Source organism: Phodopus roborovskii, unplaced genomic scaffold (assembly GCF_943737965.1).
Source record: "Phodopus roborovskii unplaced genomic scaffold, PHOROB, whole genome shotgun sequence".
Classification (NCBI taxonomy): Eukaryota; Metazoa; Chordata; class Mammalia; order Rodentia; family Cricetidae; genus Phodopus; species Phodopus roborovskii.
Genome location: NW_026126563.1, coordinates 23,082,128 through 23,102,609, shown reverse-complemented (window position 1 = coordinate 23,102,609; position 20,482 = coordinate 23,082,128). Strand labels below are relative to the sequence as shown.

The 20,482-nt window shown below is 44.5% G+C and overlaps 1 protein-coding gene across 3 annotated transcripts in view; it reads right to left on the bottom strand.

Annotated features, from left to right (window-relative positions):
• The window catches only part of Mapre2 (microtubule associated protein RP/EB family member 2), a 130,513-nt gene that overhangs the window by 75,458 nt on the left and 34,573 nt on the right, over positions 1 to 20,482 (bottom strand). Inside the window, exon 1 of one of the 3 annotated variants that reach the window (XM_051202124.1) lies at positions 6,082 to 6,329. The exons of the other annotated variants lie outside the window; for them this stretch is intronic. Coding sequence (XP_051058081.1) covers positions 6,082 to 6,200 — 119 coding nt within the window. The 5' untranslated portion in view covers positions 6,201 to 6,329. Of the gene's footprint in view, positions 1 to 6,081; positions 6,330 to 20,482 lie in introns of those variants that run through there. 3 annotated transcript variants of the gene reach the window in all.

The following is a 20,482-nucleotide window of genomic DNA, read 5'->3' as shown; positions in this document are numbered from 1 at the left end:
ATGATTACAGGGAACACTTCCACACAAGGCACCTGTGCACACTTTAGATTTATTCCCACAAGTTCTAGCCCATAGAATGTCACAGACACCCAAATGACTAAGAAACAATCGTGTTGGTACTGAAAATGCAGCCTTTTGCCAATGCACATGTGCACATATGTGCAGCTACATGTCCACATGCATGGGCACACATGCATACAGATTATCTCCCTCCTTAAATGCCTTGTCTGCATCCTTTGCTATTCCAAAGTCATGACCCAAGTCAGATTTTTGTGGCATAGTCATTTGACCTGGTGGAACCAAGCTGGATGCAGACACACCATATACACTGAGTTTGAACCCTATTTTCTTAACTAGCTAAGCATGGTGGGACACTACCACTAAAAGGTGCCACCAACCCCTCCCCTCCTCCAGAAGGAAGGAAAGACTTTTTAAGGACATCTGTCCTGGTTCAAGTGAGTAAAATCTTAATTAACATGGGGTGATTTGATCTGGAAAATAAACACTGTATCTTTTTTGATAATTTATTAAGAAATTATTTTGCACGGGTCTATAAAAGTCTGCTCAGCCTTACCTTACTGGTTGTTTTCATTAAAATAAACAGTCCATCTTCGGAGACACAATTAACAAAATTTTGATTCATTAAGCAAATGTTGCATAACATTTACTTACTCATTGCATATGTGAATTAGGGGTTTCCACTTGGGAAGAACTCTCTCAAAATAGTAATCAATACCAAGGGCTAAAAATAGTAAGGTAAACAATCAGACTCTTAAGATGTGCTGGGAAGTAGGCTCTGAGAACACCAGTATGTATGTACATGCAGTGTTGTATAGGACAGGCATCTGAACGGTGCACACGATACTGGATGAATATAATATAGCCCGTTCAGTATCAGTATTATATAATCACACAGCCAAAAGAGCCTAAAATCACTGTCCTCTTTTTCTATGTATGTAAGAGCTCACAGAGTGTAGGCCAGCCCTTAACTCCTGATCCTCCTGGGTCTAGTGCTGGGGTTACAGGCATGTGCCACCACATCTAATTTTTGAAAATATTTTAACATAATCAATCCATCATGGAAGATCTTATTCTTCAAAAAATTTTTGCAAATATATTTGTCCTTGAAAGTGAAATCAACAAAATTTAAGACACAATTGGATGATCCATGGTAAACTTTCAGGTCACTTCTGGGGACCTCCATCAAGGTGATGACTCTGGGATTGCTCCCAGTACCTTCCTGGGCCACCTATGCTACTGCATCCCTCACACTGATGGACCAGGTACTCCGTTCTGCGCTTCTGAGGACCGAGACAGTACAAGGGCTCTACATTAGCCTCTGAATCAGACTGCTATCTAGGAAGGTGATCCCAGTGCCTGTCCCCTTATGAAGGAAGTTGCGTCCATTGCTTCTTCCCCGGGAGAGATGCCCTGAGCCAGGAAACGGCCATCTCCCCTGTCCTGATCTCTGCTGATTATGAGTCTTGAGTCTTCTCATGGCCAACTGAGGGCTCAGGAAATACAAACAACGGCTGCTGGCCGACTAAGTAAGATACTGACAGCAATGAAAATCCGTCACAGGATGTGTTGTTCCTAATCGTGACTTTGTTAGCACTCAAGATCTTAAAGAGGGATCGAGCACAGACACTGGCCGGAGAAGACAATCAAATATTTATTGATTTTCCCCATCCAAATGGAATATTTATATCCCTCCCAGTAGCTACCTCTCCTTGAATCTGAGAGATTATTCGCTTCACTTCACATGGTCCCTAAGTACAGCAGATGCTGCATCCGGAAAGTAAACCTGAATCTAGTGGGTGGGCTTACACTGCTTCGATCCTGTACCACAAATGGACACCACAGAGCAGGTCAGCTTCTCCAGGAAGTCACCAGCATCCACATCCCTTTCACAGAGGCTCTGAGGAAGGCCCCCAAAGAAGTCTAGCACAGCATTAAGTAACCTCCTGGGTTCTATCAGCCCTAAGTCAAATTCCAAAGACAAAACCGGTATTTGCAAAACTCTCCTTTGACATTAATGGACAGAGGTTGGAGACAGGTAAGGCTAGACCTTCGGTGTGTGTAACTGCTGTTCTAGGGAGGTATCACCTGAAATCTACACCCTGGTAATAGCTTCTACTGATTGGAACACAATCCTGTATTTTCTAGATCTACACACAGGGTATTTTTCTATGTTCCTAAACAACAGTTCACTAAAAAAAAAAAAAAAAAAAAAAAAAAAAAAAAAAAAAGAAAGAAAAACAAAACTGGCAAAAGCTGGATGTTCTAGGCGACTATTTGGGGCTGATTACTTGTTTTTGCTTTTCTTTACAGTTCATTTCCTGGGGTCAGGTAATTTCTTCTTAAAATATTCAGACACACGAGAGACTGAGCTGCACTCTGTCTGTAATACCCATTCTGAGAAAGTCCTCTCTCTATGCTCATTCTCAAAGCCCAGAATATGCAAACAAAGATGCAGTGGGCAGAAGGCCAGTTAATAAATCTCATTTCCGACCAGCATCTGCGTAGAACAGAGCTGTAGGGAGTAGCCTCTCCAGGGAGGTCCAGGCCACGACTCATTCGCTCTTTGAATTAAAGAGTATCACCTCGGATGGCCCTCACCACATTTATTTTTTAAGCAGCTCTTGAAATATACGGATTCCTAACTGCAGTGGGGACGCTGGGGCTGAGGCCCTCTCTTGTGCAATGGGTGTAGAAATGTGTACAAGTGGTTTTCCTGGGTCCTTTTGATACTTGATTGCTTCAAGTGCAATTTCCAACACAGAGGCGATTTTTAAAGGGAAGCTTGCTGTTCTAATTAAAGTGCACAGGGCTTTCAATAATGATTTGTTACCTATCTGACTTCAGTAAAAGTGAACCCTGCTGTAAAAGTGGACCCTGTTTATATGCACTGATATCTCTGACTTCAGATGTCTAGGCCAGGACCACACCTCAGTTTTACAGTGAACAATCTGGTACTCGGCCCAGGGAATGGCTCAGCAGGTGATGGCGTTAGCCTACAAGCCCAGTGACCTGAGTTTGATTCCCAGAAGCCACATGGTGGAAGGAAAGAACACATTCAAGCAAGGTTCACCTGTGACATGTGTATCCACCCACCCTAAATAAACAACAGCATTAACTAAAAGAAAACAGAGTGACTGCTTGTACACAGAAGGTATGTGAGGCATGCCACCATCCTTTTTAGGTGTTCCTGCCTTCTCTTGCCTGCAATGCCAGTGAGGTGAGGAATACTCCAGTCTAAGCTCCTGAAAGCGTTTCTCTTTGGTAACAAAGCATCCTTCCTGTTTACATACCTGCATGTATGTTCTGCAGAGGATGGAACCCAGTGCCTTAGGCGTTAACCTCACATCTCTTTAAGAGTAGAATTACAGGGACTAAGGACGTTAAGAGCAGTGGCTGCTCTCACAAAGGACCTGGGTTCATTTCCCCAAACCTACATGGCGGCTCATAACTGTTTATAACTCCAGTTCTGGGGAATATGACACCCTCATCTAGCCTTGGAGGGTACTACGGGAACATGGTGCATAGGCATACATGCAGGCAAAATAGACATGAGATGAAAACAACAGAACACTAAGACTGCATATCCTTCACTGTAAGAGGCAATGTCAGGAAACAGAGCCTGAGATAAAGGCTGCTGGAGTCTACGTAGGAAACAGCGGAACAGCCAGGAACAGAAGTGACCCTGGTGTGGCCAGGGCCCTCAGTACATTCTAGCTCCCTCAGGAACCACACAGAAAACTTCCAGGCATATCTCACCGTTGAGAGCTACCTCTAGCCTACAGTCAAGGTCAAACTTCCACTTGGTTAAGTCTCTATTGTGGTTTTCAAATTGCCTTCCAAGTTTCCTCAGCAATCAGATGGCTACATTATCCCACTCTTAGGAGCCAAAATAAGGATGGAACACTTCCTGGATAGAAAAAATGTGTCACATTTCTTCCCTTCTCTTAGGTCTCTCCAAAAAAAAGAAAAGAAAATATGCAGTAGTTATATTGTATTGTGTTGCTCATTCACTTTGAAAGAAAGCAAAGAGGACCATCCAATGTGTCTGTTTCCAAGTGTGTCCTGCACATCAGACAGCATAAATGGAACCAACAGCCTCTCCCCCAGCAGTCCTATTCCATAAAACACAAGCACAATGATGCTTCCAATGAAGCCACTTGTTTAGTCAAATCTCTACCCAAATTCAGGTTTTTCTTTCCAAAAACAAACAAACAGAAAAACCCATAAATTATTTAATAACTGGAACAAGTAACTTAAATGAAAAACACAAGTACAATTTCATTTTAAAGCAATAATCCCCCCCCCCTACACAAAGGAGGCCCATTTGACCTTTCTGTCAAACAGTATTTCATTAGCACTTTGAGTTGGTTCACATGAGTAATAAAAACCCAACTAGGCAACTTCCTCTGGCCCACGTGGTAAAATGTGTACTCTATCCTAGGAGCAGCAGCTACTGACATGGCCAGGATTAAATCACTTAGGAAATAAGTGCTTCAAATGTACTGCCTACAAGAACAGTTCAAATGATCGAGCTTTCAAAAGCACCTTGATTTTGTTCATTTTTAAATTCTCTTTTTTAGGCTCACTCAGAGGAGAAAGGTGAGAAAGAGATGGGCTTTCAAACAGCAGGACCCCCAAAAGGCACGTCTCAGAAGCTGGCGATCAACTGTGGCTTGCATTAGGGGAGCTACAATCACTTGAAGTCTGTAAGGATGCTGTGCCAAGTCTATTCATTGGAACCATAAGACTCGAGACTTGGCGACCTCATGGGCACAGCCAAAATTAACTTCAAGTATTTATGTAACTGCCAGAGATGTAACAGGGCGAAGGGTTGCATTCAACCCCCCTTCTTTTGAGTCAACAAATGGTGTCTCAGCTCAGAAAGGAAGGAAGTGGGGTGCTTTGGAGTCTACGATGTGCACGTTGAATCTGAACACAGAAAATTCTGCCTGCGATACAATTTGAGAATTTAGATGGCAGCTGACTTTAAGAGTTATTTCCTGTTGCTCGCTGTCTGGGAGAGCGCCTCTTACAGGTATGTGTGCTCTACTTTAAAGCAAAAGCATCGTTGGTGGTTATAAAGGTTATGTTTAAAAATAACCACCTCAGTACAAAAGAACTTCCAAGGAAATACAACCTAAGCTATCCATCTCCCTGTAAGTCTGGCTGGCCTTTAGCTGCCTAAGATCCCAAGCTACAGTCTGGATCACATTGTTATCCTTATCAAACAATGCAAACAATTTTAATGAGCTTATCTATGGGGACATATTGCCAGATATGTTAATGCAAAAATGATGCCAACCACACAGGCAATTCATTAATCAAAAGGCTCACAATACAATGACTGATAGCATTCCCGTCCTCAAATTAGACTTCAGCAAAATACAAGGAATCACCTTTCTATTTTAAATAAGAAGGAAGGGCTCATCCACCCATGCAGAGGCCATAAAACTCTTCAGAAAATGCATAGCGGGACCGGGTTTCGGTGGGGGTTTTTTTGTTGTTGGTTTTTGTTTTTTTTAAACCCCTAGGTCTGAAATAGTCCAGCCTCTTTCTAATCAGCCTAAGGCTTTCATGGAGGGATTTTAGTGAATGTCTGACACTGTGACCTCTGCTGTCAATCCTTGCGCCAATCAGCGTGCAGAATTCTTACAAAGCTCCATCAATCTGGCGGTTTAACATCACACACACTGCAGCTTCATCTAGAGGATTCCATCTTTTCCTGCATGCTCTCCAGGTTAAGCGCAAGCGCGCTCCTCACCATCCTCCCTTTCTCGCCATTCTCCCGTTTGTTTGCTCCTTTAGTGCCCGCCACCTAATGGTTCCTTTAAATGCTGAAAGGGAAGGAGGAGAGGAAGTGCAGTGCTTGTGTCCCTTCGGGGATGCGGAAAGATGGCATGCAGGGATGAGATGAAGGGAGACCTCTTCCAGGCAACAAACCTATTCACCCGCGGAAGCCTCTATGCTCTCACCCCACCGACACAGGACCCAGTAACCAAGCAATCCTGGCCTCCGCGTTACGTAACGGGATGGACCGTCTGTAGCCACCCGTGCCAGTACCTGTAGGACCGCTCCCCGCGCACTGTATGCTTCCGGAAAGGAATGATGGTCCCGTTATCCTGGATGATGTCGTTGTTGTTCTCGCCATTTGGGGACAAGGTTTGGGTCGGCCCGGGCATTGGCGCTCTCCCGACAGAGGGAACAACACGCGGAGGCTGGCTGGGGCGGAGGGCTGTGTCTCTCCGCTGCTTGCTGCTCACTCTGCAGCCGCGCTCTGCTCCTGCTCCGCGCCCGGCCCCGCCCTCCAGAAGACACGCCTTCAAAGGCCACGCCCTCCAACGTCAGGGCGCCAGCAGCAGCGGCAGCCGCTGGTCACGTGCCCGCTGTCGCCATAGCAACCCGCTAACTCGTCGCCTTGCCTAGGTTCACGCCGAGCGGCGCAGCGTGAGCGCCCTGGGCTGCAGGCTGCAGAGCAAGGGGCTGGCCAGCATCTGGCATGGACCCGCCCTGAGCCCGACCGAGAACCCGCTCTTCCTCTAGCTGCTTCCTCTCGGACCAAGCTATCCTTGCAGCTGTGCACACAAAAGGATTCATGTCCAGGCCTGGGGAGGCTCCAAGGCCCAAGGACAGGAAACGTGGTCAGGTTACCGGACAAACCCACAAAGACCTGGAGGTTTCCTTCTAGAAAAGGTGTGGAACTGAAAGGGTTAAGCCTTCCCCCCACGTCCCCTATTCTCCAAAGCAGCCGCCTCCTGCTTAAAAGAAGCAGAAAAATAAAACCTGCGAGGAAGCTACATTTTCTTAGTCCATACCAAGAGGTCGACCGTTGCAAATTAAATGACCGTGTAAAGCAATTCCCCAAGAGAGATTTAAAATGAAATTATTTATGTAACCACCATTTTACAGTATTACCATTAGAGAAGCCTTTTTAAATTTTTTTTTCTTTATAAAAGCAGGCTCCTGTTAGGTTGAGGCTGGTCTTGAACTTATGATCACTTTGTTCAAATTCCCAAGTTTTAAGGTTATATATGCCACAAAGCTCAGCTGTCGTCTCCTTACCCTGCTGCCCTCTGAAATCACTGATACTTTATTAATGTGTGGAATAAACAAGGGACCACCTCAATTAACATTTGGAAGCTCAACGCTCAGGCTGTTTTAGCAGTGCAATTGTTGTTTGCAAATAATTTGCCTGTTAATCAGGAGCCATTATCCCCAATTTAAAAATGAGGAAGCTAGAAAAAAGATCACACCAGAAGTGGTGAAGCCGGACTTGCAAACAACACATTTTTACCAGTGTGACCACCCACTAGTGATCTGTGATCTTACAAACCTAGATAAGAAGTAAGTGTTTCAGGTACATTACCAAAATATTATGAAGAAATGGCTCTGTCCAGAATTACAAGTACCATGCAAAGTGTGAGAATTCAATAACAGACTTTAAGCAGCCCTCACAGGGGGCCAGTGTTATCTGTTCCAGAGAGAGGAGCGTCTAGACTCATTAGAAAGTCTCTGAACATCTATAGAGTGGAAGAAAATTTGGGGGTATAAAAGTCACCACATGAATGAGGATACAAGCCAAAAGTTCTCAGTTACAGCTATATGGCCTATCATCTTCCCCATTTTGTGATACAGATATTAATAACAAAAATTCTGTCATTCCTGAAAATTCAACAGCCTGCGTCCCCGGTTACAAGTTATTTCTGTCAGGCGTCTGGGATTGGAATCAAATGTTCCACAGCACAGATGGTAATGATAATCTCAAGCAAGCCCCTCCCCATTGTCTATTTTATACTCTACTTTTGTCCAGTTATTTTAATAATTTTATTCTTCTGCTTATTCAGTTAGTGCCACGGACTAAAACTGGTTCCTTCATCTGAACCCATCATATGATAGTTACTGTTCTCATACAATCAGGACCCAATTCTGACACGGTGCTCACTAAGGAACACGAAGAGATCTTTACGTACATACAAGAGGCACGTCGAGTTTCATTCACTTCCAGCTAGCTAAAGGGACCTGGGACTGTGAGCGTTATGATTCCATTCACACCTCCTCTTCCTGTTTCTGGTACTTGACGCGCTTGCTAACTTCTCTCTTCCTTTCAGCAAGACTTCCTTTTGCCGTAGTCAGTCTAAACTTTAAAGATGCTATCCACAGATCAAATGCTCTGTTTTCCCACCATGCCCTCTCAATGGGTGGGGGGAGCTTTCATGGAGCTCACTTTGGTATGATGTCATATTTAAATATGTTAGACATAATTGATACTATCTATGGTGAGGATTAATTTGATCACAGTTTGAATGCACAGTTCATGCCTTTAAATTGATTTCTACCAACAGTTTGCAGAGAAAACACTCCTACCCACCCACCCTTGTGCAGTTGCTCAAGAAGGAGGGGACAATGGCCGACAATTTACTTGGTAGGCTGAAAAGGGAGGAATTGTAAGTCGAGCAGAAGAGGGACTCTGAAGAACCTGTAAATCTTCCTGTATGACTGCTCTGAGCCATGCTACTATAAAGGGACCCAGAGAGCTCCTGAGAGCAGCCATTACCCTCTAAGATGCGGGGGTAACAGGGGTAATAATTTGAAAACATTAAACAGATGCCGTTTCGTTCCTCTCACATAAATCAAGTTACCTGGCAGCTATTCTCCAGTTTAGCCTTGGGGAAAAAAGGAAGGCAAATTCCACTTTGGGGAGAGGATGATCCAATATTGGGAAAAACGGAGAAGATGGAAAGAGACACAGAGAGCCCATCTTTTCAAACAGTGGAATGTAGGAATGAAGGTGCAAACTAACAAACAAAAGGCAACTGGTCTCCCAGTCTGTCTCCTAGAAGAGACATCAAATAGGCTGAAGGTACAGCCAAAATCTAGGGGACTTTCTTTTGTCTCATTTCACATTGAAAAAGTCTAGGACATGACTATCCTTGAAAGAATGTCTCACTAATTCTTTCCATTCCCAAGGGAGGGGCCGCCTGTCTCCGTGGAGACCTCCTGTACTACAATGAAGAGCTCTTTCTTCACCAAGCTCTGGCTCCATCACAGTGAGAACCCTTTCCTGACAAGGTCTGCCCCATCACAGCTCCCCCACCATGTAGTTGCTTGAGGAGAAGGGAAGCTGAGAAGTTTCTGTCTGCCCTCTAGAAAATAACCAGGAGGTTGAGTGGTTGAGGCTTCAGGAAACTGAGATTACGGTAGTGCTGATGGCAAGTGTGTTATCGCAGCAGATGCAGAGGGACAGTAACAGTTCCCAGGAACTCAAATAAGAGAGATAGACAGCTGTGAGAAAAGGGACATGATGGCAGAGCCAAGTCTGTAGGTGCTGCCCAAGAGTTCAGCACAGAATACCAACAGAATGCTTCTGGATGGCACCAGACCAGAACACCTCATCAGGGCTAGACATTGCAAAGGCAAGGACTGCCATGGGACCAGGAGGCCCACCTCAACCACTTTCTGGCTTTCTACACATCCATTCAGTCCCCAGACTGCAGGCAAAGGGAAGAGGCTCTTAGAAATTGACTCTTTTTCCAAGAGATGAAGCCCAAAGGTACCTCAACTGGAAGATGCTGTAATGTGGTGAGCTGGCAAGCTTAAAACTTTCTGGCTAGCTCCCAGCAGACTAAGGGAAGTCACGCAGATGAAAGGAAGAAACAAACTAAAGTGTCTATGTATACCTGACTTTGGATTACACTTTTGTTGTATACACAGAGAGCTACCATAGCGGGGAAACACTCCTTTCACCAAGCAGCATATTAAAATTAGGATTCTGGATTCAGGCAGGCTGGGCTTGTTTTGGCCACTCACCACTATGTAATTTTGGCAACTTGCTTCATATCTTTAAGGTCTTGCTCCCCAATCTATAAAGCAGCTGCAATAATACTGGTTTCACAGCGTTGCAGTGGGATTAAGTTACCTAACACACTGAAAGCACCTGACATTGAGAAGGGCAAAAACTCAGGCTCTGACTTCAAGACATTTCCAGGGCTGAGGGTGATGAGCGGGTACAATGCAGTTACAGTACAAAGGCTAAGATCAGCACTAAACTCAGTGGGACAGCAAAGCGGGGTCTGAGTTCTCTGGACATCTGTCTACTACCATGATACCATGAGGGATAACAATAGTAACCTGTTTTCTTTCTTTCTTTCTTTTAAGACAGGGTTTCTCTGTGTAGCTTTGGAGTTTGTCCTGGAACTTGTTCTGTAGACCAGGCTGGCCTTGAACACAAGAGATCTGCCTGCCTCTGCCTCTTCGTCCAGCAGTAACCTGTTTTGATCACTCCCCATGCAACACCTCCCTTAGGAAAGGGCCCTCCACTGCCTTGTTCATGGTGCTCCTCAAGCGGAGCCTGGCAGGCAGTAGGCAGTGAATGAATTTAATCGTTTATTTGTTCAATGAATTTTTAGGGGAGGAACAGTTTGTTCGCGATTGGATATGAGAATTTCTTGCCCAATAGCTGAGATGCTTATCCTGGAGGCAGTGCTGTCATTAGAGTCAGGATGGAGTGGGGATGAAGGATGGAGTAGACAGGCTTTGACAGAGGCAGGAAGGGGTGTGCTCCCAGCAGGACACCGCAGACTGCTCTGTATGGAGAGAAAGCAGAGTGCATGGCAGCAGCGGCCAATAGGAAGTGGGGCTTAGGGCCAATGCTGAAGCCAAGGCTTCAATCTGAACTGATCTGCAAATACAGAGTAACTCATGATGAAATGTGCATATCAACTTGTGATGATGTTAGCACTATGATGCTCTATTGAAAATAAAACCAGTTCCCAAACCTAAAACAAACAAAACCAAGACAATGAAGACTTAAACCAACAGATCATAGGACTGTAGAAACAAGCACACATTCGCAAATTCAAAGACTATAAATGCTAGGATTTAGTAGATAACTGGAAATGGGCTAGGTGATGGGAGGGAGTTGAGGGTAGGAGGTAGTGAAGGAAACAGGAACTTCTCAGATAGGTCCCAGGCTTGTGGCTTGGCCACCAAGTAGATACTATCATTTGGCAAGCTTAGAAATGCAGATTAAATTGTTCCTTTGGAAGAAAGTTTCTCAAAATGTGTTTTAGTCACAGAGGAAAACCCTATAGGACATGCTATTAGCAGCCAGCCTGTGTGTTAGTCCTTCCATGTTTGTTGAATGTGTGTGGGTCTTGCTCTTATCAGCTGTGTTTGATGTGGCTACACACTAATTTTCGGGTAATTGTCTCCAAAGTGCTTGCTGAAGCTGCAGCCGCTCTCACTTGCGCAGCAAGATAAGACCCTTTGGAATTCCTTAAAAGCTGAGTGACAAAGGGGAGGGTGCAAAAGGAAGGAGTTTGCCTAGGGCTGCACATCCTAGGAAAGTGCCCTGTGGACTTCACAGGGAGGGAGAGGTCTCTAGGGCCAAATGTCACAGTAAGTTTGCTTCATGTAAGAACCCAGAGAAGTATTACTCCATTTGGCAATTGTTCTCAAGATATTTTTGAAGGGTAGAATTTCAGACAGGACCCATCAGTGATTGCTGAAGAAAAAGAAGCCCATCTTTCAAGAAGGAGGAGAAGCTGCAATTCTCGCTGAGTTTTCCGATGAGACCAAGATACTAAATGGAAAGAAAACATGTACGAAAACTCGGTAGCTAGCGGGGCTCAGTTCGCGTTTGCCTTAAAATGCTCCCTGCAATCTTGGAGGGGAATACTGTAGCAATTAATGAGTTTGCCTTGTATGTCGTATACAGCTGGAATGATGCCCCTCCCAAACTCTAATGGCATCATTGTCCACACACACACACACACACACACACACACACACACACACACACACACACACAAAGCTAAAACAACAAACAAATGCAAATTGAGGTATTTAAAATGTTCAGCAAGCAGGGTTCCTCAGGCAGACCCAGGGGCCAGTGAGTCAGAGGCAGGATAATAGTAGCCAAGGGTGGGACCCACCCAAAGATGATGGATTGGACACCAAAGTAGGAATTTTCTCAAGACAGGAACAGCAACACTTGCATCTTGGCAGAAACTGTTCTCTCTCTCTCCTCCTCTCCCCTCTCTCTGCATTGCCTTAGATTTGAGAAATAATAACAATAACAATCCAAAATCTAACATAACCGGATGGATGAGCCAGAACTGGATATGAACCCGATTTCATCCTGGAAGCACCTTATCGTCATCAAGCCTTTGCTAGACTTTCTGTGTTTATGGATGTTGACCTTCATTGTCGTCAAAGGTGTTCACAGTGTTGCACCATGGGGGGGGGGGCTCCTTGGCATCATTATCCCCTCCCAAATACTTACTTGGCAGTCACCTCTGCTGCCCTAGGACAGGTCATTTCCCACATGCCTGTGCTCCATTATATTTTCAAAAGGGAAATGGGAGGCTATGTTTACCAATGACTTAAAATATGCTACACACCCCACATTACATCAGTGAGCAACTGTATGGCCTGCTGGCTAGCAGCATGTCCCTGAAATCACATCAGTGATATGGAAGTGAATTTGACTAGTGCTTCCTCTGGGCCTGATAAGAATTTTGTGATACATGCATGACTCCTGGCTTTAGAGAAACAATTTATTTAATTCAAGTTGTTAAATGTTCCCAGATTCGGAACAACCACCTCAGAACCAACCTACATGAGTTTGTTCCTCCTGAACTGGCATTTCATTTAGTTTTGTTTTGTTTTGTTTGAGACAGATCCTCACTACATAGCTCTGGCCATCCTGGAACTCACTATGTAGATTAGGCTGGCCTTGAACTCACAGACATCTACCTGCCTCTGCCTCACAAGTGCTGGAGTACTGGCCTTTTTTAAAGACCAAAAAAAATTACTGACATCTTTCTCGGACCAAACTCATGTTCTCTGGAAGAGCAGCAAGCAGAATAATCTCTTAACTGCAGAATAATCTCTCTAGCTCCTAGTACTGACTTTTGTGATCTCTGGTCTCTGCAGGTAGTTTATGAGCCAAGCCAATAGCTTAGTTGATTTATCCAGAAGGCAGGGTTTTGTAGGCCTCTTTCCAGTGTGCCAGCAAAACAGAAAGATTTATATATTAAAATATAGATTATTCTATCATATCCAGTAAGAGTTCTGTGTTGAGCCTTATCTAGTTTACTTTTTTCTTAATTTTTATTTTTTTTAAAAGCTTAGGTTTAGTTTTCTTGGAACAACTTACAGAACATGATATGGATGCAATTTTAAAACACTTGCAGAACATTGCGATTTTTGCAGTCATTCAATCAAATCTGCAATGTCAGTTTCCAGTCCATTAAATAAAATGTGTTTTTGAACTACAGCATCTGGTTAAATCTCAGAGTGTTAAACACATTTTCCAGAGAAATACGGAGTAATAAACATAGCGAAAAGTTTATTATCACATGAATCCTGAAAACTAAGCAACTGTGCTTGCAAAAGCCAAGGAAGGCCCACTGCGAGGGCAGCGTTTGCCTTTGGGTATAACCTTTCTTTGGCGAGTATTTGCTGAGCACTCACGATGTGCTAGGGCTAACTTAGGCATTGGAGAAACAAATATACAGGCAAAATTCCTTTGCTCTCAGGAGCCTACATCTGCGTATAAGAATGTGCATTCATTTGGTGGGGTACATAGAGATAATACATGGTGTGTCAGATGATGGTAAATGCTGCAGGAGACAGTTAAGCTGGGAGACGGGGTACAGAAAAAAAGGCTGGTATAATTTTAAATGGGCTGGTGCAGTGCAGGCATTGCTGCAACGATGATATTTATCCTGGGACTTAGAAGTGAGGGCAGGTGTAGACCACAGCAAGTGCAAAGGCCCTGAGGTGGGAGAATGGCTTAGGAACGGAGGAGAATCAGGTGTGTTTGCAGAAGAGGGAGTGTGCCTGCATGTGTGTTGTTGCAGAGAGCAGGGAGGTCGCTGTTGGAAACGAGGTCAGAAAGATCACAGAGAGGCCAGAATTCCGCAGGCCTTTGAAAATTCATTGTAAGTGTCTTTGGCTTAAAGCCAAAGTTAGAGTCCATTCATATGTAGTAGTGTTAGCAGTGTGGGTACACACTTGGAATGCTCCCCAATTACAGTTAAGAACAGCATGCAATATTTCAGTGCTTTTTACGGGCCAAATGTTATGCTTTACAATGTATCAATATTTTCATGCTCAAAGAAATGTCAAAGGAAGGGGCTATTTTAAGTCCCATTTGTCAAGGAGGTAACTTGCTAGATGACTTTGCAAGATCAACAGCCAGGATATGGCAGAGTTGGGCATGAATATGTCTGTCATATGTCAAAGAGTCATCCTTGGCTTGCTCAGCTCACCTTTCCCCTGGGGTCTGGTTAACCCCAGAAGAGGGATGCTGAATCCAGGTCAGTGAGGGGTGGGACTGCAGAGAGAGTTTAGTGTCAGAGGGATGTAGGAAGCAAGGGATGTAAAGTAAGGCCCAGGCTGAGAGTAGAGAGACCTGATGGCAGAGGCTAAGCAGGAGACCAATGCTCATGGGAATGAGGAATTGGATGAAATGAAGACAGCAATAAGTTATGGCTGAGAGAAAAAGAGCTAGCATGTAGGGGGAAGAAATACTAGGACTTTGGGTAACATGTATTCATGATTGAGAGAGAAAGAACTTTCTACCCCGATTTATTGTGATTAACGATTTTATTTCTGTGTAAGCCTCAACTAGCAGTGCCCATTTCTTGGATGCCTTCTGGAAGGAGAGGAGACCACAGGCACTTTTTGGTATTCGTATTCAAAGTTAAAATCTGTTTTCATTTTTACTATGCTGAGATGTTGTAACTCATCCATCCAGCTCTAGACATGGCTATTTGAATGCCTTCACTAAAATGTGCCTGTGTCTGGATTATGAAATTCCTTTATTTCTTCCTCCCACTTTATTTCCATGGTAAAATCAGAATGTACCTTCATGAAGTGCCTGCATAAGGCATCTTAGCAGTGGTAGGAGGCATGCAGGGCTCACTCCAATAGGAAGAGAGATGAAGAGGCTCTAAGTGCCACTAACAAATCAATAACCTTCCAGAAGATTCCAAGGCTTTCAAGAAAAGATTTCCTCAGGGGTTCTCAAATGTCAGCCAACCTATTGAGCTTTATTTGCTGAATCTGATACTGCAAAGTTGAAACCAAGCAAAGAGACTCCTTAATACAATCACAAAGCCAGGCGAAGTGGGGAAAACAGCTCTCTATCAGGTACCAGTCTCCAGACTTTCAGAGCGACTCAGAGCCCAATGGTGAGACCAGAGATGCTAGGAGGGAAGGGCTTCATGAGCCTGGGGCTCCTCTGTGAAGCATGTGGCCACCACAGGGGGAGGCTTCCCCTCCAGTGAGTCTAGGGAACAAGAGGCCCACAGCTGAAAGCGCAAGGGATCCCCCAGTTCCTGACCTCATTCAAATAAAATCTGTAAAAAGAAAATTAAAGCAGCTTACTTCATTATGGGGTTGGGGAGGGGGAATGCAACTGGAAATTATGAAGTCAGACTACATTTCTACCAGAAATGTTTTAATTAGTGTTCATAGCTTGTTTCAATGGAAATGGCTTTAATTAGATCTTAGAGCACTCGGGTCTTCATGTGTTTAATCTGTACTGACTCAGCATCTGCAGAACATGAACAGTAAGCATGGATGTGGGGGAGGGTCTACCCACGGGGGGGGGGGTGGGGGTAGCACACGAAAACAGAATGCCACCTTCAAGAAGCTTCCATGTAGTTTCTAGCTAAAGGAATCAGACCTAGCAATCTGAAGGAATCTCAGTCCTTTAACTAAAAAGGAATAGTTTTCTTTTATTCTGTGTACACAAGTGTTTGGTCTGTGTATATGTCTGTGTATCATCTGCCTGAGTACAAGGAGGGTGCCAGATTCCCTGGAACAGGAGTTACAGATAGGTGTGAGCTACTGTGTGGGTGCTGGGAATAGAACTCTACACGAGCAGCCAGAGCTCTTAACCATCGAGCTGTCTCTCCAGCCCAAAATCGCAGACTTACTGAGTCTTAACCACTTATAGAGAAACACAATGACTCATCAGTCAGCTGACAGATCCAGAATCAATTCCCAGGATTAACTGTTACTCAGTCATCTTCTAAATGCCCTCCAGGCCTTATTCTAGCCTGTTCCGAGTTCTCCCATCAGAGTTCAAGGACACCACAGAATTATCTCCAAGGAGAGACAGGCCTGTGCACCGAGCATGGGCAGCGAATATTGCTATTCTACCCTTCTGTGGAATCAATAGTTCTTCAAATCTGGCTATAGCAGGCTTTCTGTTTGGGCTGCCAGTCCCCAAACCATGACATGGAGACTCATAATTAGATCTGATTGCTCGGTCTTAGTTTAAATTTGTTTCTGACTGGCTTTTTTTTTTTTTTTTTCTTTTCTAACTTAAATTAACTTGTTTCTTTTCATCTATGTTTTGACTTGGTGATTTTTACCTTTCTTTCTGTATATCTTACTTTCCTGTCTCTTCCATGTCTGCCTGGCTGGCTGTTCCCAGGTATCTCCCTTCCCTTCCCTTCCTTTCCACTCCCTTCTTCTCTCCTCTCTCTCTCTCCTTCTCTTCCAAGCCTAGATTAACCCTCCCACTATTCTCTCTGCTTTTTAGTAGACCAAACAGGCACCTTAGGCAGGCAAAGGAACACATCATTACATCATTAAACAAATGCAGCATAAACAAATGTAACAAATCTTTGCCTAGTTAAAGTAATATTCCACAGCATCTGGTGGTTTAGCAAAACTTGGCTATGAGGGTTGGTTCAGTGACAGACCTATGGCCCAAGATGTACAGAGTAGCAGTGTGTGTGTGTGTGTGTGTGTTATTCCTTATCAAAAAGAGCATTGTAGGATTAAGAAAGCAGTGTAAATAATATATCTCTCATATTTCTGATAGAAAAAAAATAGCAAAGTAGAGAAAATTCAGGGTTGGAGTTCAGATTTGCATTTGAATCTAGGTGCTGGTGCTTACAAGCTACAGAACCCTGGTCAAACAATTTAACTTCTCTTAGCTTAATAAGATTTCTAATGAGGCAACATATTTACATATAAGCTTAGGTTCTATTTTGTCCCCTGTGGTCATAATTATTTTTTTGTCACTCAACCCCTTAAAAAATTCAATTTATTTGTTATCTTCCTGAATCTGGAAGGACCTTACACAGTTTGTCAATACAGTTTTGTAGCTACAATTCCAACCTATACTTTGGCTTAGACCAAGACCTGGTGGCAGCTTTTCTTCAGTGTCTTAGCAGTCGTTTGCTCCGCAAAAAAGCCAGATTAGCTGGGGACCACCATGCTATGTGCAGAGCCCCTGAAGATGAGACTACATGAAGAAATGGCGGGAAGAAGGGGGGAGAGACTGCACAGAGTACCGGGGGTCCAAAGATGCGAGTGAAGAAGTCTGTCACTAAGACTAACCTACGGGGACACATGGATCAGAGACACCTGCCTAGCTGAGACCTTGCTTAATATCTGATTTAAGAACCATGAGAAAAACTCAATGGTTATTTCGAGTTCGCAAGTTTTGATGTGTTCTCCTACACAGCATCACCCTGTTGGTTCTCAACTGTAGTACAACTAACTGACCAGCCATACTTCTACTGGGTTAAGAGAGAGCCAACGTTGTGTTGTTGTCCTAAATCCCGATGTTGACTGGGCTTCTGGGAGGTAGTTATGGTTCCTCACACTGCTGTAGTCAAAGGATAGCTGACTTCTGAAGTCAGCTCAGGTTTCCTCAGTCTTGTGACTAGTGAGGGATGTCTCTTTGCTAGGCATTTAGCTGTAGCTATGGTTAGAATAGCTAGACAAGGCGTGGACTCCCTCACAGCACAGTAACTGAGGTCCAAGTGATAAAGAACAGGCAGAGGGGAATTCCAGAAATCACAGCACATCACTTCCACAGTAGCTGATCCAGGCAGTCGGAAAGGTCCACTTGGAGCTAAGAGGGAGGTCTAGATGCTCTCAACAAGAACAGTACCATCCTTAGGCTGTAAGGGTTTGAAGGTGGCCATCTTTGGAGAGAGCATTCTGCTATAACACACATACTCTGACTTGCCTTCGCACTTCTGTGTCCACAGCACTGGCCTTTTAAAGCAGAAACATGATGAAAGAAGAAAAGAAATCAGCAGTGGAGGACTGGATTCTGAGTCTGATGTATAAGCTCAAACAGACAGAATAACCCACAGAAGAAAACCTTGTTGGCCTCGAAAATCTAATTTTCAAGTTTCCAAAGCTTAAAGTCATTGACAGACTGGAAAGTTCCCAGCAGGGACTCCTTGACTGGCTGGAGACTGCTAAGCTTGTCATCCAGGAAGATCCTTGCATTGTCTCTCCAGCCACACCTCACAGCTTTGGAATCTAAGATCAGAGAGAAACTTTGCCGCTTACATCTGGATGCCAAAGCCCTGGGAGGCTGTTGAGTCACCTCAGCATGGGTCCAAGAGGGCCCAGGTTCAGGTGAAGGGCTGCAGGCAACACCAGCTAAGGTTTCTGCAGTGCCGCCAAATAAGTGGCAGGGATTGGCGAGTCAGCAGAAAACAGGCGCATTGTGCATCGTCCGTAGAAGGAACCTGCCACCGCAGCAAGAGGGAAATCAGGCTCCATCTGGCTTTCCAGAGGCACCATGTAAAAAGCATGGGCCTGTGCTACAGCATCTGTATTCCTAACCATTGCCTCCCACTTAGGAAAAGCAAGCGTTAGCTCGGCAACACAGCACTTAACAAGGGTGCTTCTCTCCTAGGTCATTTCCAGACCTCAGTTTTGGTCCTTCAGGTCTTATCTCCATCCCTCCCCCATCCCCATCGCCCCCCTCCATCCTCCACCTCAGTCTCTCTGATTTGATAACTGTAGCTCTCTTCCTTCATCTGATCTTGGGCAACTCTTCCTTCCCCTTCCCACACCTCACAGGCTACTCCGCACCCCCTCCTCCTGCACCTAATGAGTTCTTCTGGAGAGTTTCCTCCTTTCTTCTTGACGAATCTACACATCATCTCTATATCCCCTCCCTCCTTTTAAAGAAATCTTCAGTGGTCGAAGTCCTGTCACTTCAAGACAAACTTTCCAAGTCTTACCTTAGTACTTTTGGCCCTAAGCAACCTATTTGCCCAACCACGTGGGGTAAGAGGGACATTACATTTGGTGGCCTTCAAATGGGGATCCCTGTATTTCCGGGTATCCGCACTGGCAAAGGCTACTCTATTTAAAATTTTCATGAGTGTTTGGGTAGGAAATTGTTCTTCATTTCTCTGTTGGGCCCTATCTGCTGAGTACCATTTGGAAAGAACTTTAGTTGCCTCATTAAGAAGCAAAGGGAGATGACAGGGGATTGGTTGAATGAATGACAATGATGTCTGCTCATGGCATCACATGCCGTCAAGGCAGAGGCAGAGGCAGGTGGATGTCTGTGAGTTTGAGGCCAGCCTGATCTACAGATCAACTTCTAGGACAGCCAGGGCTGTTACATAGAGAATTACTGTCTCAAAAAAACAAAACAAAGCAATAATGTACATACCCATTACAGTACAGCAGTTTTTCCTCCTGAGAGAGGAAGAGAGAGCCTGGACTGTTCAGCCACCACATCCTCATCTTTACAACTACCTTGTAACCAGATTACATCATTAAAGGCTATCTCATCATGTTTTTAGGCCTTTAAATAGCTTTAAAATTCATAGGGAACGATTGCTTGGGAGAAATAAGGACTCAAAACACTGCTATTTCCTGCTGATGGCCAGACCACTTAAAGTTCCACTGAGAGTAAACACTGAGGCTAGATGACAAGTTAAACCAAACCAAACCAAACAACCAGTGTCTTTGGCTGATCGCTTTGGACAGAACCAGCAGAACTGAGCAGCCTCACATTCCACATGCAAAGTGCCCAACTCTGGACAAGCAAGCCACCGCAAAGCAGACTCCTCCCACACTCACATCTCTTGAAAACTGTCCCTGAAGTTTGGACATGGTGCTGTGGAGTGCAGCCAACTGACTTCACAGCAGTTATGAAACAGCTGCAGCCCTGGGCTTATGTCATGCCCTGTACAAATACTCTGCAAAGGACACATTCCAGTTAAGAGAAGAAACACAGCTTTGCTAACAATACCAAGGTAAGAAGCTGAGTGTATCTAGGAAGATATAAAAGCAATTTCCCGGAGTCTCCTAAGATGCAGCACTTTTCCTTTGCTTTTCCCTTCTCTGCTTTCGAGCAAGGGAACCAGTTATTCCCATCCTCTCATTTTATCCCGCAGTCATTTATAACATGGAAAAAAAGACCTATCAATGAAGCAAGCCCAAGAATCAGTCACAGCCAAGGGTTCAAGCACACCTCTGTAATCTCAGGGAAGCCGGGGGAAGAGGGCTGTCTTAAGTTCCATGCCAGCCTGTGTTACAGGGAGCCAGGGTCCCGTCCCAAATCACAAGTCAAATCAATGAAAGCTACATGAGTGAGTGCTAGACACTGCCAGCCCGAAACACCGAATCTGGTTATTTTGAAGATTTTGATCAAACACGATACTTTATCTGG